General features: G+C 40.4%; 1 protein-coding gene across 2 annotated transcripts in view; it reads right to left on the bottom strand.

The window, feature by feature from the left end:
* Positions 1-248: 248 nt before the first annotated feature.
* The window catches only part of fbln2 (fibulin 2), an 84,367-nt gene continuing 60,207 nt past the window's right edge, over positions 249-24,408 (bottom strand). Inside the window, exons 8-18 of one of the 2 annotated variants that reach the window (XM_039770941.1) lie at positions 18,612-18,713; positions 16,584-16,724; positions 12,343-12,477; positions 9,293-9,430; positions 8,921-9,064; positions 8,585-8,713; positions 8,369-8,494; positions 2,108-2,224; positions 1,849-1,977; positions 1,614-1,737; positions 249-958 (exon numbers count right to left, since the gene is read on the bottom strand). In XM_039770941.1, coding sequence (XP_039626875.1) covers positions 601-958; positions 1,614-1,737; positions 1,849-1,977; positions 2,108-2,224; positions 8,369-8,494; positions 8,585-8,713; positions 8,921-9,064; positions 9,293-9,430; positions 12,343-12,477; positions 16,584-16,724; positions 18,612-18,713 — 1,643 coding nt within the window. In that variant the 3' untranslated portion in view covers positions 249-600. The remainder of the gene's footprint in view (positions 959-1,613; positions 1,738-1,848; positions 1,978-2,107; positions 2,225-8,368; positions 8,495-8,584; positions 8,714-8,920; positions 9,065-9,292; positions 9,431-12,342; positions 12,478-16,583; positions 16,725-18,611; positions 18,714-24,408) is intronic. The other variant, XM_039770942.1, reaches the window with a different exon arrangement.

Here is a 24,408-nt window from a genome sequence, read left to right as displayed (position 1 = left end):
TTTTATGTTCTCATGAGGCATAGTGCTAGCCTGACATTTGGCCAAGCCCTGCTGTCTCATTCACCCAGAAACAGACTCATCTGTACGCCCCTTGTTCTCTGCAACCAGGTATGGTAGAATAGGCTACTCCGATAATCCAATCTGACTCTTAGCCTCTGATTTAGTAATTCGCTTTTAAATGAATTGGGAAATTCATCCCCAGAGACAATGATTGGATGGTTGCTTCTGTTAAACCCCCACCACCCCTCCCTCCCCAAGTTCACTGGAAGAGTGGTTATGTGCTGCTGTCACCCATAAACTGTAAATACTCATTTCAAAGTATGTTGTAATATTTATCTCACCACTGAAAAGTCAGCAGCAAGCTGATAGGGGTGGATAAACTTATTCTTCCTCCCTCTGCAGGCAATTCAGCAAGACAAGCAGGATCCTCCTCCCAACCACCTGGTATCATTGGCACAAAATATGAATGTTACAGGTACATGATGATGGGCACCATCAGCAGAATGTATGTGAAAGCTACTCCAAGAAAGATCGCACTTATACAGTATGGTAATAAACAAGCAGCTGCCATCACAAGTGATCAATATGGGCAGCACCACTTCAGAGTGTGTGGGCTGTGATGAACACATAGAGCCTGGCAAGGAAGGTGGTTAATGTGCCCTGTCGCCAGAGCTTCATCTCCACATCAATCAGGAAGTCCTGGGGCTGCAGCACCTCCCTCTGCAGGAAGACAGCACCCGTGTAGGAATTCAGCTTACGGGTGCTAAAGTAGCCCTCTGCATTACCACCAGTGATGCTTATCATAATGTTGTCCCCAGCGTAGGCTGGTGAAGGCCCAATGCGGAAAATCTGTGCCGGCACCATGATGTTGGTCTGAAAGCTCAGCTGGTAGTAGGTGATCCTCAAAGGGCTGTTCTGGCAATCCAGGTAGTTGAGACAGGAAAGGCGTTCACAGCGCCTGTTAAAACATGAATGGACCCATATAAAATCTGAAGAAGATGTAAATGGCATCACAGACACAAGGGATCAAACTATGTCATCATCGGATCATCCAACAATGTAGTGAACTCAAGCCAGTCCTGGAATCATTAGGAGTAAGGCAAGAGCCAGCTGAGGATGGAGGCACCTTTCCACTTCAGGCACATTCACAAACAGCCACAATCTAGACCAATTTACAGCTGCCTTTTTACTTACTATATATATGTATGTCTTTGGGATAAGGAGGAACAGTCAGAACAGAGGAAACCCCATAAAACAGAGGGGGATCATTCAAACTACACATGAACATTGACTGGGCTTCAATTCAATTCCTGTCTCCTGGAACTGTAAGGCAGCAACTTTAACACAGTCCCACTGTGCTTTCCCAGGGGTTAAACCACATTCTGTCAGATTTGAGATGGAAAATTAGTTACTAGTAGATACATCAATGGGGTCCAAGTAGTAAGGGAAAGTTAAAGAAGAGCAATTACGGCATACAATTAAAATATATAGGCTGAGAGGAGGGCCAAGGAATGACATTGGCTACGTGGAGGACTAGCAAACTAGTAGAGGAGAGAGAGAGAGGACACAGCTGGTATCACAGAGATAATGTGTCTTTGAAAAAAATGACTTACATGTCTGACACCTTCCTGTAATTCTGTGGGCAGCTGAAAGATAAACAACGGAAGCCACCTTGAATGTTGTAGCACATCTGATCTGTGCTACAGTTATGGGTTCCCGCAGCACACTCATCAATGTCTGAAAATAAAAATAAAAATGTATCTCAACCAAAGTGGATCAGGTGTCTTTGCCGGCTTAACTCCTCTTACTACCTAAGTCATCACTTTTGCATTACTCAGAATAACTTACCTCTGCAGGTACGGCCGTTGTGCGACATAGTGTAGCCTGTCTCTGGACAGGTGCACTGATAGCTGCCTGGCACATTTACACACTTGAAGGTGCAAAAGTTGCCAATGCTCTGTGAACACTCATCAATGTCTGTGGAGAACAGGAGTCAGTTAACCATAGAAAGGAGAAGGTATGTAATGATGTAAGATGCAATAAATAGCAATAATACTATAAAACTAAACAAGATGGGATGAGAGACAGAAGGTGGACATGTGCATACCTTCACAGGTATGACCATCTTCTTTCAGGTAAAATCCTTGTCGGCAGTAGCACTGATAAGAGCCATAGATGTTGGCACACTCCTGACTGCATGGGTTGTTTGTGCATTCATTCACATCTAAAAGACATAAAAGCAGATAAGACTCTGCAGTTGGCAACATTTTGGTCAGTAGAATCCAAACATTGTATTAGAATAACACTCAAAACATAAATAAAAAAACAACCATAGAAGGAAGGTTGCCGGTCTGAAGGCAGACTTACATTGTGGTTGGCTATGCAGACACAAATGTGCTTGCGATTGGTCTTACATTGAAGTCATATGCTGTGCTAGGATGGAAATACATGTAGCCTTAATCAAGATTTCACAAACTGTGTCCAGGTTCTTGTGTCTAATGGGGTTTGTTTCAACAAATGCGTTACACAGTTACAGTACTCCTGTTCATAACAAACCTAGTGTAATGAAACTTGGCAGCATATTGGTATTTTATTTTTCTTCCATCATATTTGTGTTTTTCACTCTTCAAATATGGGTAAGCTGCTAGAATTACACAAAATGTGAAAGGATGAGAAAATGTGCTTAAAGTGGGCTCTTGATTGTGCGAGATTACCTGAAGACCTCTGTATTAATCGCACTTATTGTCTTCATCTATATTACATGCCATCCAAATCAATCACTGTTTCAATGCCTACCACTGTTTGGGGAGTGAAATGTTTGTGCAAATTGAGTTTCAGGTTTGCACATTTGCTGAAGCCTACATACATATATGTATATATTGTCACACATGGGCATCTGAGGATTACCTTCGAGACTCAGATAAGGAACACAATACTATTCCAGGATGAGAGGGGGCACTGTTGCTGCCAGTGAAGGGATCAATCCCAGGCCATAATTTACGCTACTGCTGAGGGAAGGGGAATATGGTGATGAGCTGCTCCAAGATGTATGATCTAATGAAGTGTGGTTGGGCAAACAGAAACAGGTACTGTTGTGCACTCATAGCTAACCCTCTCTTGATTCTCTTTTCAGGCACAGCCTACTTAAATGGATACCCTGTTCAAGTACTCTATGATTCTGGAAGCAACACTACCATTGCTGCAGCCTCCTATGTCCCACCATGACAGTATGATGGGAAGCAGGTCGGTCTCACCTATATCCACGGTAAGATCTGGGCCTAACCCACTGACATCTGTAGGCTCTATGTTTAAGGGAACCTCTGATGATTGAGTGTGGTGCCTCAGCCTTCTTACACTGCAAGACTGAGAAGAGACTGGCCAAAAAATGAATTTGGCTTGTATTGTCCGCGAGTAAAGAAAATGCAGACTTTGTGACAGACAAAGACCCCACAATGAAAGCAGGCTGGAAAAGTGTGTGGTTACACAGTATGACTTAACCAATGTGAAGAACAGGAGTGTCAATGTGCCTTTGTTGTCAGCGCCATCTTCCACCTTTGACCTAGCTTCATTAGATGGTGCCACACCAGAGACCATAGCATCTCTGCAACTTCAGTTTTGCTCCCGCCTGCTTCATTTAAATGCAAGCAGTGGAACAGTGACTCCTTGAAGTTTACAAATAATGTGACTGCTTCTGTATACATTAAGCCCACCAGAGAGTAGATAATCGCTAAATGCCATTTAAGTCCTAATTCATGCTAAACAATAATCTGGTATATTGAGTGGCAGATTCCCAAGGCGAGCCGCAGAGCCAGTTGCTTGTCCCACAGGGCAATCATCACACGGTTTGTGACTTGGCCCATGCCCACTTGTTAGGGGCTCATTTAGGGGCTGACAAAAACTTTGAAGGGATGACATCACGATTCTATTGCGCATGAGAAAACCTGCCACTTTTGATGCTCTTGTCTGGGATGTCAACTGTTGCACATTTGAAAAAGGAAGATTATAAAATAGAACTAAACCATACTGAAGTCGATTGAAGCACCACAAACAAATTAACAAATTTTATAGTGCTTGCTGTTGCTCTTGCTGAGGATACAGTAATAAAACAACAACTGAAATTGTTAGTGAAACTAATTAACTTTCCTTGTTTCCTTGGTAAATATTTAATCAAGCCCATAAAATGATAAGGTACTTTTGAGTTGTGATTCACAGAAATTTTTAATCAGCTTTGAATTATTTTTAATTATCATTTTCCTCTGCTGGCGGCACGGTGGCACAGTGGTAGCGCTGCTGCCTCGCAGTTAGGAGACCTGGGTTCGCTTCCCGGGTCCTCCCTGCATGGAGTTTGCATGTTCTCCCTGTGTCTGCGTGGGTTTCCTCCGGGCACTCCGGTTTCCTCCCACAATCCAAAGACATGCAGGTTAGGTGGATTGTCGATTCTAAATTGGCCCTAGTGTGTGCTTGGTGTGTGGGTGTGTTTGTGTGTGTCCTGCGGTGGGTTGGCACCCTGCCCTGGATTGGTTCCTGCCTTGTGCCCTGTGTTGGCTGGGATTGGCTCCAGCAGACCCCTGTGACCCTGTGTTCGGATTCAGCGGGTTAGAAAATGGATGGATGGGTGGATTTTCCTCTGCTGGTGCTGCCTCATGTTAATACAGAATCCTTCAGCACTCTCTGTGTATCCACAATTGCCCCACCTGTTCCAGATACTTTCTGCAATCCATGGCTGAAATAGCTGTCTGTTAACTGAGTGCTAACAGTTTTTCAAATCTAATTTCTATGAAACCCTCTGTATTATATCTAGTAGTGGTCTGCGAGTCATTGTATGTGTGACCTTTCTCAGTGATCATTGTCTATTGGCCTGCACAGAACAGACAGCCACTCACATCTGGGCATCAACGTTTATTAATGTTAAGCATTTAGGGACAATTTTTCAAGGATAAAACATTCCTGGAGATGAAAGGTTTCCACAGAGGGAGATCAGCAATGAGCAAAACTGCACAGCTGTAAACCTTTTTAAAATGGCTGAATCTTAAAATACTGTTTTACTTTTTTCCTTCTTAAGACAATGTGAATACACTGGTTTACGATATATTTGCAATCTCATGACCTGGATCAATACGTAATAACACTCGTCTTGAAAAATTTACATACAGTATTTGATACGTTTTTTAAGATTGTGTTTATATTTGCCCCTTAACATCATTTTAGACGAATAGGAATGATATTTTTTAACATTTATAAAAAACTTTAAAACACATTCTCATGTTGCCAATAATGTTTATCTTGATTTTGAAGAAATAACTTTGAATTAAATAAAAACAAAGTTATCCTTTAAGATGTATGAGCTCCAATTTTTAAGTACATATAAAGACACCAGTTCTTCATAATATTATTATAACGTAAATCTCCAGATATCTGGTAGAAAAAGAAGAAATAAGAATCACTTTTAAAACAGTAGTATTGACACTTTAAATAAATCACTAACAATGAAGGGGATAATAGCAATAATTATGTGCACTAATGGGAGCAGCAGACCGATTAGCGTCTCTTGGCTTTACTAAGCCAGCCTCAAATCCCAGCTCAACCACGTCTTGCGTTCTACATCAGAGGTTGGTTTCTGACTTAAACAAAATATTAATACATTCAAAAATGCTGGATTTCTAGTTTTAGTCTTGCGTAGATCATATGCAGCTCAACGCTTTATTAAAGTAGTGAGTTATCAAAATAAACACTCATGAAGAAAGCCTACATCTCCAGTCTCATTTGTCCAACAATATAAACTGAGGTTACTCTAGTTTTGTTAACCTTCTTTATAAAGTCCACTTATTATATGAACACAAGTTAAAACCCGGGTAGGAATTCTAATGTGAAATGGAATAGTTGCCGCCAGTCTTTCTGAAATACAGCAGATCTTTGAAAAACTGCAGAATATGCTAACCCACCAGAATCACAAATGTACACAAAGCTTTGTTTAGTTGAGGAATGATGTCGGAAGCAGCTCATTTAATTTTAGAATATCTTACTTTTCATGTTGCCAGTGGAACAGAGTGTACATTGAATACTCTTTTTAATTTCATATGGTGGCCTGGGTCCGAGGTCTGTTCACATGTAAAATATAATTGAGTTTGGAACATGTGGTCAAGTCAAAAAGGTGAGCTAAATTTATTAAAATGATGAAGGCTCTGGGGTGGGCTGGCACCCTGCCCGGGGTTTGTTTCCTGCCTTGCTCCCTGTGTTGACTGGGATTGGCTCCAGCAGACCCCCGTGACCTTGGATAATGAATGGATGGATGATGAAGGCTTTAGGCATCCTAAACATAATTAAAAATGAAGACGGATACCGATTATTATTGTATTTTGGCTGCCACCTTTAAATAACAGGACAAAATAATGATTTAGTTGCTTGCAAACAGTTTTTACAGTTACAGTTACGGGCAGGTTAAAGGACCTCACAGTGAGTCAGTGACAGAGACTGATGCGAAAATCACGCCATTTAAAGTGTAATGCTTTAAGGATTATGCCACAATGCGTGTTGTGACTTTGAACAGTAAGACCATTGCATTCTGCATTCTAAACTTTTTAAAAAAGTTTAATCACACATTAAGTTAAATTGCTGACTTGTTCAAGGCAGTTAAATTACAGGTTAACTAAATGCCGGAGCTGTACTCTAAAGAACTTGGGTCTTGGTTTAAATTTAAATCAGGCATCACAACAAAGTATCAGAGTCAAACTTATGAGCCCCTAGTGGAGGCAAGAGATTTGAACAGATGTGCTTTATGGCTTTAGACGAGACAGGACTGCATTCTGCTCTCTTCTTAACAAGTAATCAGCCTAAAAAATGGAAATCTGGGATTCATTTATGTTTTATACCATACTCTTTTTCCCTGTAGGGTTCTCAAGCTCTGTTCCTGGAGGGCTGTAGTGGCTTCAGGCTTTTGCTCTTTCCAATTTCTTAATGAGTAGCCACCTCCTGCTACTAACGAAATATGTCCTTTACTCTATGGCTGGTTAGTTTTCTCATTCTGCCACATCGGATATTTCTAATATTTTAGATTTTCACCTTCTGAGTGCATCACAGAAATGCTTTGTGGGATGGAGCTTCCCAAGGCTTCACTTTCCTTTGCTTATTTTTACAAATATAGTACCGGTAGTGAAACAGTTTATAATGAACACACATGTAAAAACAGGCCCTAGGTAACAAGGTAGCTCTTGATTCCTTTGTTACGGTGTTTGCCTCTCATTATTAATTGGCAATTTGTTAAAAAAGCCATTAAAAACTGAATTCAGTTCCACCTACTTCCTAACCTGCTAATACATTTCAAAGTTACAGACGTAAAGTCAACTGTTTGAGAGTAAGAGAATAGTTAGAAGTTATGAATTTTAAAGCACAAGTAATCTAAAAAATACCAAAGAAAATAAACTGTTACCTTAAGTGTTTAATAAAAAAATGATTTGAACAAACAACTGAGCTTGACACCCAGGTTTGTTTGGTCTGGGAGAACATGTCCATATGTGTCTGCTTGATGACCAAAAAAGCTTATGACAGACTGGTTACAAAATGGACAACAGGCTGATAGGCTTGCTCTTCTGAGACAGGCCCGATCGATAGATAGATAGATAGATAGATAGATAGATAGATAGATAGATAGATAGATAGATAGATAGATAGATAGATAGATAGATAGATAGATAGATAGATAACAATACTAGAACAGCTTGCAAAAAGAAATTAATAAACTTAATCCTAATCATTATTAGTATACTCAGTGCTTTTGGATGCAAATGCCAATCCAATCTTCCTCACACTGAAATTAATAAAAACACATTTCTCATATGCTATGAGTACGGACAGATGGATGTTTTCCAAAGGGCCATCAGTTGAAATTATGAAGTCATTGCTTTGCACTACAGTCCTTAGCCACTTGGCCCCTTGCGTGATCAAAAGGATTGGCTTGCCCTTCAAGTGACCAGAAGGCAGATCTGGTAATTATACTCCATTCAACATGCAAGAATAAGGAGACAGTCAGAAATTTTTAAATATATGAATATAAAGATGAAAATGAATTACGGTATTCTCATTTTATATATTAAACCATTCAAAAAGTACTCTAGTATCTGTTACATTGTACACTCATTACTCTCACAGGAGAAATCTGCATTGAAATGTAAATGTAAAAACAAGCCTGTAATCGTTCGATGAAACAACTTCTATACATACACACCAACAAGGACAGACAGACAGACACACTCATTTGTCTCTTCCCTTAGCACATTAGTGTCTGCCCTTAGCTGTCTTCCCACTATACCTCTTAATTCATTTTGGCTCTTTTTACCTCATGGTTCAGGGCCGCCACCCTTCTTGTGCATACCTTCACAGTTTTTGCCGTCATAAGCCAGAGTGAAGCCTGTTGTACAGGAGCAGTGATAGGAGCCCTGAGTGTTCTCACAAGTCTGAGCACAGAGCCGCCCCGGGTAACGCCAGCACTCGTTGATATCTGACAACATGACAAGGACATGTTAATCCAGTGTGGCCACAAGCAAGCAAAGGCAGGCTTCCCCCTGCAGGGTGCTATAGTGTTCCTTACCCAAGCATGTCTTGCTGAACATGTCATACTGGTAACCTGGTTTACAATCACAGCGATAAGTCCCAGGCAAATTATGGCAAACTTGTCCTTCTCCACACTGATGCACTCCAGCTTGGCATTCGTCCACATCTATAAGAAAACATCATGAAGATATTCATAGAAAAACACACAAGAACAAGCTTTGGTCAGTAGTGGAGAAATAGGCTATACCTCATAGTCATCAAATGCAAATATAAACTTTGTCTTCCACTGGCTACTTGTACCTGCTGTTACAAATCATACAAATATTTATATAACTTTGAAGAAACCTGAGGTCTTCATGTAACCACCACTCACCAACACAGCGGGTTCCATCAGAGCTGGCATGGTAGCCTTGGCTGCACATGATAACCTTTCTCTGACAGGTGTAGGAGCCCACAGTGTTGATACAGTTAAAGCCAGAACTGCAGGGTTTCAGTACACTGCTACATTCATCAATATCTGGAAGAGTCAGAGACAAAGTCAGGACAACATGGTGATGTTAAAGATGGACAACTGCCATTGTAACACTCATCTGGATAAGCAGAACGATAATATCAATCAGCTGTTCTTGAAACAGGTAAGCAAGCTCCCTACTAAGGAGAAAAGCAGGTAGCAGCAGGAGACATGCCCCCTTCTACTCAAACATACAGAGACATGCATTCGTGACACATGAGCTCAAACATTTACCTATACAGTTCCCATGCTGATCCCGTGTGAACCCTGTCAGGCAGCTTTGCTTTGGACTGCAGTAGAAGGAGCCGGCTGTGTTCTGACATTGGAGGTCGGCTTTGCAGTTATGAGTCTCCAGTTCACACTCATTAATATCTGCAGAGAGTGATGTGGTTTAGTGTCACGGTTCACAAGATCTCACATCACAGTTTTGAGTGGAGTCATATGTTAATGAGGTGTAAACAGCAATGTCCCATAATAGAGTGACATAAAGAGGATTGAAGAAAGGGTACTAGATATCCTCTGAATTTTCCCATTACTCATCCTCACCTTGGATAAGCTGGTACAGACCTTCTGTACAGACCCTATGTCTGCCATTTTCTTCAAACGTCCCATGCATTAAGCATGCACTGAAGGTTCACTAGATGAACCCCACCACCCGGCAATGAATAAAAATATAGCACTATAAATTAGACACTCAAACGGCATTAAACAGAAAACCTCCATACACAAATGACTTCAGCTGAAAGACTAGGTTGCTTCATTTTTTCTTCTGCCTGTAGATGGCACTATGGCAATAGGAATCATAGGGAGTTTACAATACAGTTGCTAATAATTTCTCCTCCCCCACACCACACTTCACGTTCATTACATCAGCACCTTCTGCAGGCTTGTGTTGAATCTGTCTATACTCGAATGTGGAGAAAAGGGGATGCATTTGTCTTGCTGTCTGCCAGGATGAAGTCTCAAAGCTACTGTATCTCATCCCAATAACAGATTGGTAGCATAGTCTTCTTGTTACCTGCTCCTTTTCTTATAGCCTGTAGATATGAGTTTCTTCCTGTCATTCACTAGGACCTGTATGAAATGTAGCCATCAAGACAGGTGCTCATGGTTGAGCAAATTAAAAAGGGGTATTGGACATTGATGTCACTAAGAGATGCTGGATGCAGCTTCGCTAAAATGGCTAGACTTCACTGTCCTTCAGTACATGATTATCTTTAGATTGTACTTGGTTCTACCACAAGAAAAGGAAATATTTTAATCTTATCTTACATTTAAGAGCATAACTCCCTAACCTAACCCATCACTCTTTCCAAAAGCTGTTACATCAAAAACAGCTAGGCACAGAGGGTACTATTACAAACTCTGGGATTGCCCAGAATTAGTCCTGGTATAGCGTATTGGGCAAAAAAGCAGTGTTAGTATACCTTGCATTATTGTTATATTGCTAGCTGAAGCAGAAAAAATAACTTATTAAAATATCCAACATTTCAAATGTCTTATTCAGAAAGTCTGAATAAACATGGCACTAAAATGAATGCTGAAACTGCTTCCTTATTAAGGACAGGCTTGGACCCCTGGCTGCTGCTGCCCCTGATGAGTGTGTTGGTGGGTAATAATTGATGCCACTGGGGATTAAAGTTTAACATCAGAATACCAAATGCATGACAACTTGTGGAAATGGTAAGGAGGCCACACTTTGTTGCCACCTAATGTTAATAACTAATGCGACATTGCTTATGCTAGAAGAGAGATATGTGAAACCTGTCCTTTCACATGACTAAGGACATCTATCTACATGCAGGAATGGAGGGATGCTAATGGACAGAAGCCTCTAAGAGTTCTCTGTCATTCCTTTTATTACTGCTCGATATGAACAATACTTTACTTTAGAGCATCACACATTGAGTATATGGCCTGCATGATCACACTAGCAGATTAATCTGAATGAAGGACACTAAAGTCTCCAGAAAATGGGGAGGATAACAGATGAAGGTAAAAACAGAATAAGCATCAAGTATTGGGCCAGCCACCAAATTTATTATTTATATCCACTCCCTCCAGTATTAAAATCGAGAAGTATCTGTTTCTTCAACCTTTTTCAAGTTATCAGTGGCATAAGGTAACAAGATCACCCCTGTTAATGAAAGCAAGAGAGTATCTGTTCCAGGGTATACACTAGTGATGAGCAAATGCTTTACCCTGACCATGAAAGTTTTTAGGAACTTTGTTGAACTCCTTGAAATGTATTGCAGTTAATGGGGAAAGAGGAACTGAAGTAGGTTTGACAGAATTATAATGGTGTTCAAGTGTAACAGAGGACTAGTGAAGTCTTTGCAAACTATGCTGGATGGATTACTGTGGGCAAAAATGTTATCTGAGCTATGAAGCAGCAGTGCTACTCATTGCGCCACCATGCCTCAAACAACAAACATATATAATTGCTTTAACAGAGTTACAATATTGGAGGACACACTGGCCATGCTACAAAGTGGCAGTGTGGGCCTGGTTTGTTCCAAGTCTGGGCAGTGGGTGCAGTTATTACTTTTTTGTTTCCGATCTACAGTATTTGTGCAGATACGTTGCACTTTGTTCTTCCATCAGGAATTTACAAACATTATGTATACAGTAATCTTACATTATCATTATTATTTCACATGTTTTTTTTCTTTCTGAAGAAGTGGGAGGATGCCTTTAAGGCTTGTCTCTACTAGTAAGGGCAGCACATGGTTTATTGTGTATGAAAATGAGCCATGTGGTGCTGCTACATACGGCACTTGGAAAAAAAATGTTCCTTTAAGCCAATCGCTTGGCCAATTTCTAGGAAGATGTTCACTGAACTGGACTACTGGCAAACACAGCATATTCAGAGTGAAAACTGCTTTGGTGAATTTCATTGATCAACACTAGAATACACATTAAAGATTTGGGATACAAAACAAGAAGAACCCTGCACTCAGGAAGAAAGTCTTACTTTGTGCCGGAGTCAACATGCATACGAGTAACATTTTTCTTTGTGATTAACGGTAAAGAACATAATAACCAAATGTAACATAAACAACACCCAGTGCCGTGTATAGCATATGGTACTGTATGTGGAGTACCCTTATTTGTTGGACTCCTGCCTGAGTAAGTACAGTATTTATATTCTGCTCTGTCTTCCCGTACTTATTACTTATTGAGGCAAAACTGTATTTAAATAGATTATTTGCTTATCCTTCTCGGCTGGTGCAACATATTGATAGTGAACAAGACAAAATCTATAATTGGGGTGATATATTTACCTTCGCAGATGTCATCTTTGTTTTGGTACCCAGGTGGACAGGTCAGGACTCCCTCACACCTAAAGGAGCCAACAGTATTAATGCAGCGTTCCCTGGAGTGACAGGTATGGGAATCGGTGAGACACTCATTAATATCTGCGGGAAGCAACATCAAAAAAGAAATTATATCAAAAATTTGAGGAACAATTGGAGGTGTAGGGATTTTTCTCATAGACTAACTCTACTTGTCTCTCTGCTCTTTTTTCTCAGTCAGATTTCATTATTTGACACATTTTACTCCAGTGCTTCATCAGTAGGTTCACCTGACCCTCAAAATGTCACTGACCATCCACTCATCATCCTGCCACTCTAGTCACAGGACTGAGTCCTGCCTGCCATGAATGACACAAGAAATTTACATACTCTGCCTGCTTTGGGAGACCATGATTGGAGAGCACAGAAACACACTGGGGAGGTAATCAGGCAATAACAGCAAAACCCAGACCACAATAAGGCTGTGATATTTTATTTGAAGTATCTCAGCATATGCTCACACACACAAACATACACTCTGTCACGTGTGCTGTGAGGCCCTCAGAAACACCCCTGGGGATGAGTAATGAGCGACAACAGGGCAACTGGAGATGGATACTTGGCAAGGAATTTTACATGTCCCTGAAGCAGGATAACTAGGAGGCCTTAAAATTCCCGACTAGTGAGGCAATGGCAAAATTCAGCTCCTTTATTTCTGCAAATGAGAAATCTGGCTGTATAAAATTCATTTTCTGATGTGTGTGTGTGTGTAGAAGAGTGAGTTTGTGTGTGGGTGTGTTCGTATATGTGCTTATTTAAATACTAAACCTTCATATTCAGTTGTAGAGTTACAGGGAGCCAGAGCCTATCCCAGCAGCAACATGTACCAAACAGGAAGAAATTCTGAATGGGTGGACAACTGAAGGCTGAAAATAAAATTGAGAGAAAAAAAACACAAAATGCATTTAGAAATCCTCTCCCACCAAAACACAAGTTAAGGATCCCTTAATCCTGCTTACTGCAGAGAAAATGTATGACCAAGGCTCTTGCTTCACTTCGACATCTTATTCTATGGAAGTATTGCCTGAGTCAGTTTGTCTTCTCAGCTTCCTGCTACAAAGTTATTTTACTCAGCCTTGATCTTACACTGAAAAAGAAGAGGGGCATCATCAGCAACAAATGTTACAATAGATTGTTGACTGTCTATAAAGGGGGTAAGGGGCTCACTCATGTGGGTCCTATGAATTCTCTTAAGAATAATGTGTCCTTAGAGCTTTATTTCTCAAAACTATAGGCACTTTCCCAGAGCAAGACCACAGACTTTTTAGAAACTTTTTATACTTTCTCATTGCAGGAGCTTGGACCATTTGTATCTCCTAGTACTTTTTTAGCTCCTACATCAGTGTAAGTACTTTTTGTTCAACCAATAACTATAGTGGATGAAACACGGACGTTGAATTGTGCGGATTGGTTGACCACAAGCACAAGCATATTCAATAATTGTCATATTATTTTGCAGGACGATGATGCAGTGAATTGTGGTGCTGCTTAAAGCACTGGAGAATGAACAACGGTCTGCTCACTGTCTGATTGGGTTTTATTCCAGGTACTCGGTAGTTATCCGGTAGCATCCCAAAGACATGAAGGAAATGATGATTGGAAACACTAAAAAATGTTGCTGTGTGTACAAAAGTAAATGGTTCCTGTCATGGACTGCTATCTTGTCCAGGGTTGTTTACTGCCTGATTCAGTTTCTGCCAAGATGAGCTCTTGCCCACAATCATCATGATTTGGATTGATAGCAATCATATTTTTATGAGCACCATATCATTGGATTTATAAGTTTATTCTGTTTGAATATGTGCAATGTTGTGGACCAGAATACTGAAAAAGGTGCTATATAAAAATTATTATCGTATATTCTATTTATGGAAAATAAATGTGTCTTAGCCTAGGATGAATTTTTCCAAATTTACTGTTTTTGGGCATTTCTAAGATGCCACTAGTTATCTGCTACTGGAATGTGCTTATAAAACAGGCCTATGATTCACTAAGTCTGTCTATTTAAATATATTTAATTTATGCCATCTTCTGAAACTTGTTCAATACAGAAAAATATGTTTCTAAACTGAGCTTTATAGAAGGAGTAAGGAGTGGAAATTTGCTCTTCAGAATGTTAAACTGTACTTTATAAAGGGGTCAGCATGGTGGTGCAGTGGTAGTGCTGCTTCCTCGCAGTAAGGAGGCCTGGGTTGGCTTCCTGGGTCCTCCCGTTGTGGAGTTTGCATGTTCTCCCCATGTCTGCGTGGGTTTTCTCCCACAGTCCAAAGACATGCAGCTTAGGTGCGTTGGCGATCCTGAATTGTCCCTAGTGTGTGCTTGGTGTGTGGTTGTGGGTGTGTGTGTGTGTGTTTTTTTTCCTGCCTTGTGGCCTGTGTTGGCTGAGATTGGCTCCAGCAGACCCCCGTGACCCTGTAGTTAGGATATAGCGGGTTGAAAAATGACTGACTGACTTTATAAAGGGTAAACAGAGGACAGCAGGCATCTTAAGGGGTGACCTAATGTAATAAAGCATCTGGTCACTACTCTGTAGGTTGTTCCAGGTAGACTTTAACAAGATATCCATCCACTATACAAAGACATTTTTCTTTTACAACTCAGCATGCAGTACATCATTTTCCAGAAACCACTGTATTATTAAGAACACTGGGAGAACAGAATTTTCCAGGAGCAGGAAAGAGTCTCCAAAGTTAAAGACATCAAGAGACCTACACTGTGATGACGCCGAGCACCCCTGACTATAATGTATGAGACAAAATGTGTAAAATTTGCTTTTTTTGAATAATTAAATTAGCAGGAAACAAGGATCAAGGGTAATAAAAATAGCTGGGATGCAGCCAATGTTTTCTTGACCCACTTTGCAACAATTAAAAAAGTGTTAGGTTGACAAATAGCACCCAACTGGAGAACAGAAAGTTCACAGGTGACTATGAGGCCAAGGAAAGGCCAGACTGCGATAACATGTTGGATAACCAAAGCTGAAGGATCTATAGAATGTAAAAAATGTCACACCACCGTGAAAACCCAGAGATTCAGAGATCTAATGAATGTTTCCAGAGGAGTTATGAGGTGTGTAGCTTGTGGATAACAAAAACAGAAGCCAAATTGGATTAATCGAAGCAGGTGTTGTGGAATATACACTTCTAGGCTCAAAAATGTGTTTTACCATATGAGATATTTGTAGAATGCTTATTATCTGAGTGTGTTGTCCATAGTATACAATCTGATGGCAAGGCGTTACAGACAAAAGGTGTTTTGTTTGGTAAAGTGTATAAAACTCAGTGGCTAGTTCATTGTATTTACTGAACAACTTTGTGAGCCATACACTTTGAGGAGACTTTCTTGCCTTCTCTTCTTGGGTTCTGTGTTTTCTTGGTTTCAGAGGGTTATTTCTGTTGCTGTATTTGTGTTTTAGCATTTTCTATATCACACATTCATAATACTGTATCACCAGGCTGTATGTGAATAAGCATTAGCATACACACTTGAGAACATGCACACTCACACATGTATCTTGGGCAGGATTACTAAAAATCCACTTATTGAAAACAGAAAAGGCAGATTTTTCAAAACCATACAAAGAAAGTGTGTGTTTTCTGAGCCCACGACTCTGGTCTTACTAGCGCACTCACACATCTCACAGTTGATTCCAAGTGCTTCATGCCAATTCTCTGAACTTGTCACACTTCCTTTGAAGCAGCTGAGTTAACTGAGAACCTTAGGTAAGTTTCAGCGACTGAGAGGAGATTACTTTTTAAATGCCAGCATATATCTACATGAAATGGTGATGGAAGCGATCATCGTTTGCATACTCAAGCATGAAAAAACCTACAGATGCCTGCAGTATTTCGTGCTCAGTGAGTCACCCCCAATGATAAAACTGATCTTTCTTATTGTGAACTCCTCTGCCAGGCTAGTTCTTTGTCTCAAGGTTTTTGGTTGATTGGTCTCTTCAGCATCATTCTGCCAAAAGATGGCTTGCTACTGGACTGCACTAAGGAAGGAATAGAGATGCCTCTTTCTCAGGAAAAGCAGTTCCCTCATGAGCTTACTGTAGCTATCTTCAGCACCTGTGCAGAATGACTGATGGCAAACTGAAAGCTTTCAGAAGGCAAGATGGAATGAGATGGCATGAGACGCACTAATGCTAAAGCAAGCAAGCGTCTTACCAACACATCGCCTATCTGTGTCGAGTACATAACCCTCCAGACATTCTCCTCCAACGTAGACACAGAGGAAAGATCCCCTGGTGTTCTCACAACGTGTCCCATTTGCACAGCTGTGAACCCCAGTGAGGCACTCATCGATATCTACACAAATGAAGGCAAATCCAGGTGAGACATTGGCACTGTGAAACACACCCACTGCTTTTGGTTCAGCCCTGATGAACAAAAATACAAGTTTTGAACATATTCTTGTGAGTATCTGCCAGTGAGGCACTAGGCCATGTGTTTGGGAAATCTGAGAGTGGTACAATGAAACATCCACCATATTGACAGCCAGCTCAGACTTAATGAGGCAGCAGCTAAAAACACTGCACTACTGTGTATATTATTAAAATACTTAATTTTGAACTGGAACAAAACTCTGGATCTACTCTAAATTGAGGATGGTTTCGTAATATGCAGTACAAAGAAAAAAGTTAGGTCATTCATTTATATCAGTACTCAATGGTAGGAGAATAAACTCTGTCTTTGTGTGACTCAATAGTGGGAAAGTTGGTTTGCAAAATGGGTGGATGGATTGAAAATCAACTTTTATAATGCCATAAACTACAAGAGAAGTAAAACTTATTATTTGCACTATATATACAGTCGGACCTCCTAGAACCAATCCCCCATGAATACCAAAATCGTTCTCTTCTAAAAAATGGGATAGTATTTAAAATGGAACCTATGCACATCCTCATTCATATACTTTGAATAGTCTCTAGATTATTTTTAATACCTAATACAATCTAAATGATATGCAAAAAGTTGTTATACTTTATTGTTGAGGGAATAATGATTTCTTTGAGAGCACTTTACACTTCTTCTTAGCCTTTGATGGATTGCTTTGAACACTTAATTGCTTTTTTGGGAGCCATTTTTTCACAGAATCATACACACAATGTGATGCCAAGGATCTCACTATGCCTTAAACACAGGATTGATGACTAAATGGCTTTGTTTAAAGAAGGGGCTGCACTTGCAAAATGCATGAATTTGTCCACTTCAATAATAATTGCTTTTTCAGTTGAAACTTTAGTATTTAATTTACAGTGTACTGATTACCTAAAATCAGTCCATGTGTGAGCAAGTACCATTTCTAGCTTGCACAGCTTTTTGCATGTGTCTTGTAGAAATAACCTTACCTTAGTTTAGTCTAAATCTAGTAGCCTGGCCAGGTGGCTGTGGGCTGATGGACATGCTCGCTTTTATTAGATTTGGGGGGAACGATGGCTTGTAGAAGTCTGATTTCAGTTTAACGTTTTGGTTATTGGTTGATTACTCTTCATTGTTTGAGTATTTTCTGAAATATTTGTTTTATTTAAGAGCTATAGTACTGTGTAAAGTGTAAATATGGAAACTGTTTCCTAAATTTGCAAATGGTAGTGTTCAGAATCTGAGGTAAGATAGGAGAGCGTAAATACTTTCCTTTAATGAAGGATGTGATTGCTGAAGAAAAAGGTTGATAAATCTACAGAATACAACAAGGGTGCTTCGTGTGAGCTCAGCTTAGACAACTAAAGAACTATGTGGTGGTTCAGCAATTGGCTGCCATATAGGAGTTTTAAGTTTTCTCCTATGAGCCATTTTCGATCCACAGTTGGTTGACTCTGCAGATGGGTAACCTGCAGATATAGAGGGCCGACTGTATATACAGTATATATATATATATATAGACATACATTTCTGTATGCAGTTTGGCTGTTATTGAAACAGAAGTTCAGAGGTAGAAGTTTATAGTAAGTTAGCTATACCCACTAAACATGGTTACAAAGAGTATTGACATGTTGCATGTTGATTAGGACACGCTGTACTCTGTACATGTACATGCGACAATAGTGATCCTATAAAACTATGAAATAAAAATGATAACATAACCCAGCAGACTGAATGGCAACCCCACACTATTAATCACCTTCCTTCCCAAGATGAGTGCCCATCTAGTTTCATTAGTTCAACTAGGTATCAAAGAACATAAAATAAGCTAACCTTCACATGAGATACCATCCTGCATGAGAGTGTAGCCATTCAAGCAGGAACAGAAGAGGGTCTTCTCAATCTGAGTGCAGAGCTGCATGCATGGCCCATTATCTGTGAAGGCAACACAAAAAACATAAAAGGTGATTTCAATAACACAGTCATAATTTTTAAATTAGTAGAGAAGTAAACAGATATTAATACCAAGCACCGTAGGACATCATACTGGAGAATTTTGAATGTTGTCGCTTGCTGTCAAAATGTGATGAGAAGTGTTAAGCTCACTGGGCCATTCACCTTCATCCCTCTAGCTTTGATTTGGAACAGCTTAAAATTAGTCACTTCTGAATAATTTGTATTTTGGCTACTAAGTTTCCCTACACCATGACCCACATCAGGAAACATAAATGGGAAAATGAGATGAGATGAGGTTCCCCTGCATTCATTATCACTATTTGCCCCAGTAGCATTAAGTGTAAAGCTAGAACCAAACCTCAGGTGTCAGTTTATCACAGACAGCGTTCATGTACACACATAGACATAGACATAGACATACACACGTTGGGCTAAAAGAGAATTCCTAGTCAATGTTACATGCACAGTTGTGGAAGGAAAATCAGAGTGCTTATGTGCTATCTCCACACACAGTCAACAGACTGAAATATTAACGCATTTTCCTCAAGCTGGGAGACAGCAGTGCCTACCATTAAGTCACTTTGATGCCTTCTGAACAGTAAAATTTTAAAAAATGAAAATAATTTAAAAACAAATAAATACAGTATTAAAGGTAAAAATTTTAAGTGACATTTTTTTACTAGTAAGAGGCAATTATAGAATGAAAAGAAACAAACGAGATGGTTTACAAGCATACACAATCTACTGGAACAAATGTCTACTTTATACAAAATTTTCAGTTCAAGACTATCTTCATCCACCCACCCAATCTGGAAAGAATGACCAATAGTTCCAGTTCACCTGTGCTTCATCAATAATTGTTTGTAACTGAACTTGATACCATGTTTAATTAAATGCAAGAATAAAAGGATCTTTCTGATCAAATCGTGCTTCCAAGGTGCTTCCTTTGACACCTGCTCTGCAGATCACTATACAGTTCACTACTTAAGCAAGCGTACCTTCGCTTGATTTACATTTGCATGGATTTTCACAACAGATCAGAGTGATCTTTTTAACAACACCCACAGGGCATGCAGAAACCAGTGTTTCTAAATAAGGAGGGTTACATCAGTAAGGGCATCCAGTGTAAACTTTTGCCAGATCAACATGCGGACAACAATACAGATTTCTATACCAGATTTGTCAAGTCCAGGGTTAACAAAGATCGCCACCAGCAATGCTAGCCAAAAGGGTGCTGGAGGAAACTGGGCTATTGTTGGCCAAAGAAGGAAAAGAAGTGGGTAGAGACCTGTCTGGAAGAAAGGGCAGAGGAGGAAGGTAAAGAGAGTGGAACTGAGGGTAGGAACTTTGAATGTTGGCAGTATGACTGGTAAGGGGAGAGAGTTAGATGATATGATGGAGAGAAGGAAGGTTGATATATTGTGTGTGCAAGAGACTAAATGGAAGGGGAGTAAGGCAAGGCAGGTCAGAGGTGGATTCAAATTGTTCTTTCATGGTGTGGATGGGAGGAGAAATGGGATAGGGGTTATTCTGAAGGAACAGTATGTCAAGAGTGTTCTGGAGGTGAAAAGAGTGTCAAGCAGAGTAATGATTATGGAAATTGAAAGTGTGATGATGAATGTTGTTAGTGCATATGCCCCACCAATTGGGTGTGTGATGGATGAGAAAGATGATTTCTGGAGTGAATTGAATGAAGTGATGAACAATGTACCCAAGGGACAGAAAGTGGTGATTGCAGATTATATCCTGTGCAGAAGAGTCAATCTGAAGGAGATTAAAGACTGCAAATTGGTAGGCAGAGGAAAGTCTAGTTAAGCAGCATAGGATGGTGGTCTGTAGGATGATGTTGGAGATCAAGAAGAGGAAGAGAGTGAGGGCAAAGCCAAGGATCAAATGGTGGAAGTTGAAAATAGAAGACTGCAATGTTGAGTTTAAGGAGGAGGTAAGACAGGCACTGGGTGGCAGTGAAGAGTTACCAGACAGCTGGGCAACTACAGCAGAAGATGGCAGCAAGAAGGGTGCTTGGCATGACATCTGGACAGAGGAAGGAGGAAAGGGAAACCTGGTACTGCAATGAGAAGTACAGGTGAGTATACAGAGGAAGTGGTACAGCCAGAGAGATGCAGAAAGTAGACAAGAGTACAAGGAGATAAGGCACAAGCTGAACAGAGAGGTGGCAAAGGCTAAAGAAAAGGCGTATGATGAGTTGTATGAGAGGTTGGACACTAAGGAGGGAGAAAAGGACCTGTACCAATTGGCTAGACAGAGGGACCGAGCTGGGAAAGATGTGCAGCAGGTTAGGGTGATAAAGGATAAGATGGAAACATACTCAAAAGCGAAGAGGGTATGTTGAGAACATGGAAAGAGTACTTTGAGAGGCTAATGAATGAAGAGAACAAGAGAAAGAAGAGGTTGGATGATGGGGAGATAGTGTATCAGGAAGTGCAATGGATTAGCAAGGACTAAGTAAGAACAGCTATGAAGAGGATGAAGAATGGAAAGGGCATTGGTCCAGATGATATATCTGTAGAAGTATGGAGGTGTTTAGGAGAGATAGCATTGAAGATTGTTTAATGGAATCTTGGAAAGTTAGAGGATGCCTGAGGAGTGGAGAAGTGTACTGGTGCTGATATTTAAGAATAAGGGGGATGTGCAGGAATGCAGTAACTACAGGGGAATAAAATTCATGAGCCACAGCATGAAATTATGGGAGAGAGTAGTGGAAGCTAGGTTAAGAAGTGAGGTGATGATTAGTGAGCAGCAGTATGGTTTCATGCCAAGAAATAGCACAACAGATGCAATGTTTGCTATAAGGGTGTTGATGAAGAAGTTTAGAGAAGGCCAGAAGGAGTTGCATTGTGTCTTTGTGGACCTGGAGAAAGCATATGACCGGGTGCCACAGGAGGAGTTGTGGTATTGTATGAGGATGTTGGGAGTGGCAGAGAAGTATGTTAGAGTTGAGCAGGATATGCACAAGGGAAATATGACAGTGGTGAGGTCTGCAGAAGGATTAATGGATGCATTCAATGTGGTGGTGGAATTACATCAGGGGTTGTCTCTGAGCCATTACTTGTTGTATGCAATGGTGATAGACAGGTTGACAGATGAGATTAGACAGGAGTCCCCATGGACTATGATGTTTGTTGATGACATTATGATCTGTAGCGAGAGTAGGGAGTAGGCTGAGGAGTCCCTGGACAGGTGGAGTTATACTCTAGAGAGAAGAGCAATGAAGGTCAGTAGGAACAAGACAGAATACATGTGTGTGAATGAGGGGGAGGTCAGTGGAATGGTGAGGATGCAGGGAGTAGAGTTGGCAAAGGTGGATGAGTTTAAATACTTGGGATTAACAGTACAGAGTAGCATGGATTAAGGAAGAGAGGTGAAAAAGAGAATGCAGGCAGGGTGGAATGAATGGAGAAGAATGTCAGGAGTAATTTATGACAGATGGGTCATAATGAGTCATAAGAGTGAAAGGGAAGGTCTACAGGACAGTACTGAGACCAGCTATGTTATATGGGTTGGAGATGGTGGCACTGACCAGAAAGCAGGAGACACAGCTGAAGATGGCAGAGTTAAAGATGCTAAGATTTGCATTGGGTGTGACGAGGATGGACAGGATTAGAAATAAGTATATTAGAGGGTCAGCTCAAGTTGGACTTTTGGGAGACAAAGAGAGATAAGATTGTGTTGGTATGGACATGTGCAGAGGAGAGATTTGGGTATATTGGGAGAAGGATGTTAAAGATAGAGCTGCCAGGCAAGAGGAAAAGAGGAAGGCCTAAGAGAAGATTTATGGATGTTTTGAAAGAGGACATGCAGGTGGTGGGTGTAACAGAGCAAGATGTAGAGGACAGAAAGATATGGAAGAAGATGATGCACTGTGGCAACACCTAATGGGAGCAGCTGAAAGAAGAAGATCAGAGTGATCTTTTTGCATACTTCTTTCGTCCAGCTAAACATTAATATTAAAAATTCAATGGCACATTTAAGAGATATTGATTCAAAATTCTTATATGACTTATGTACATGTAATATATAAAATTATTAGAATTATTTTAAAGCTGAATACTGTTTCTTTTCTGGAAAACATGACCTCATTAATGCCCTGCAACAAAATGCTCAGGCTGCCGCTTCTTGTGGAGAAATGTTGCATTAGCCTTTCAGAAAGTGTTTGATTTCACCTCCCCCCAATTTAGTCCGTAGCACTTTACTTTGGAAAAGACGTTAAATTCCTTGGCGAGATATTTTGTGCAAAGATACTTATGAAATTCAAAGAGTGCTTCAAAGATATTCTTTTGTCATCAGCCAGGCCTCTGGGAATGTCCTGTGCCACATCATTCTAGTTGTGGTCCCCTGCACTTAATGCTCAGCGAAAACAGATTTTCTTCGCAGGGACTAGGCCCCGTTTTCTGGGATATGCAAAACTAAAACTAGATCAAGCACTTCACATTTTATTTATATGCATTTCAGAGCTTGTAAAATGTCACTTTATTCTTGCTTGGCATTTCCATCATTTATAAGGGAAGGGAATAGATTTCCAGAGCTGCAGCTGTGGCATAGAAATTAGTCTGCTACATGAAAACCGTTGAGTGAAACTATTCAGCATTTTTTTCTAAAAATTTCAGGGTTTAGTGTATTATTCATTTATAAAAGTCTCATGGTTGATATAATGTCACTGTCTTCTTTGTTGGCATATCCTTCAATTTTATGCTGGAGAGGCAAACCATTTTTTTAGCTACAGTATTACAATGGAATTCACTCTCTGCTCCCTTCAGTGAAATTGTTTTAGATGAAGGTCTTGGGTAGTTTCTTTGGTTGCCATCACTTACCAAATGACAGAGAACACATTTTGATAGCTGTGGATACACTAAGGAAGTCAGCTTTCTCTTCTTGGTATGTGTAAAATGAATGCAAGGAGTGCTTGAATGTGATTCAAAAATTTGAAGATTGAAATTTTTACACAACCGTAGAAGAGAAAACTGTAGCAGAAAGAAATCCATGTGACCACAATGAATTCCCAATGTCATTATGCAGCTTACATTAGGGCACAAATTGTAATCCAGAAGCATGGCAGACCTGAGGGAAGAGCGGCTATGGAAGAAGCTGCACCTGCCTGGGCCTCCAGAGGCACCAAGCATTTATCTTCACTCAGGATACTATAAACACATGACAATAATGACCCTATAATTCTGTATCCATACTGCTTTGTACAGTGAATCAATTTTGATTGTAGCCACCATCTAGTACTACTTAGAGACCCAGAGAAGCAGTATACGCTTTTGGTACGGTGGCAGCAAGAGTTCAATAATAGCCATAAAGACTGATTGATCTTCAGCCCTAATACTCTCAAAGAAGTATGAAACTCTGCACCAGTACATGCCCCTAGGAAGGGTAATGGTGCCCCCAGCAGCTCAGATGGTCAATGAATCCAGTATTGTGCCACCCTGTCCACAGACACCCAGGGAGGGTAGTTTAGCTTTACCAGTTACTATATCTTCTGTGCCTGACTCTGAGGATTAAGGAGTTTCTATATGCTATTCATGAAGGATTACCAGGATTTTATCCTTTCTTTAATGTGTTTATCACTCTTCAGACAGCTGTTCTCCTCCCAGTAAGCTGCAGAAAATTATTTGACATCATCGCACACAGTGAGAAAGCTGCAGAGGGTGAT

Source organism: Polypterus senegalus, chromosome 12 (assembly GCF_016835505.1).
Source record: "Polypterus senegalus isolate Bchr_013 chromosome 12, ASM1683550v1, whole genome shotgun sequence".
Taxonomy (NCBI): Eukaryota; Metazoa; Chordata; class Cladistia; order Polypteriformes; family Polypteridae; genus Polypterus; species Polypterus senegalus.
This window is presented reverse-complemented; position numbering and strand designations above follow the sequence as displayed.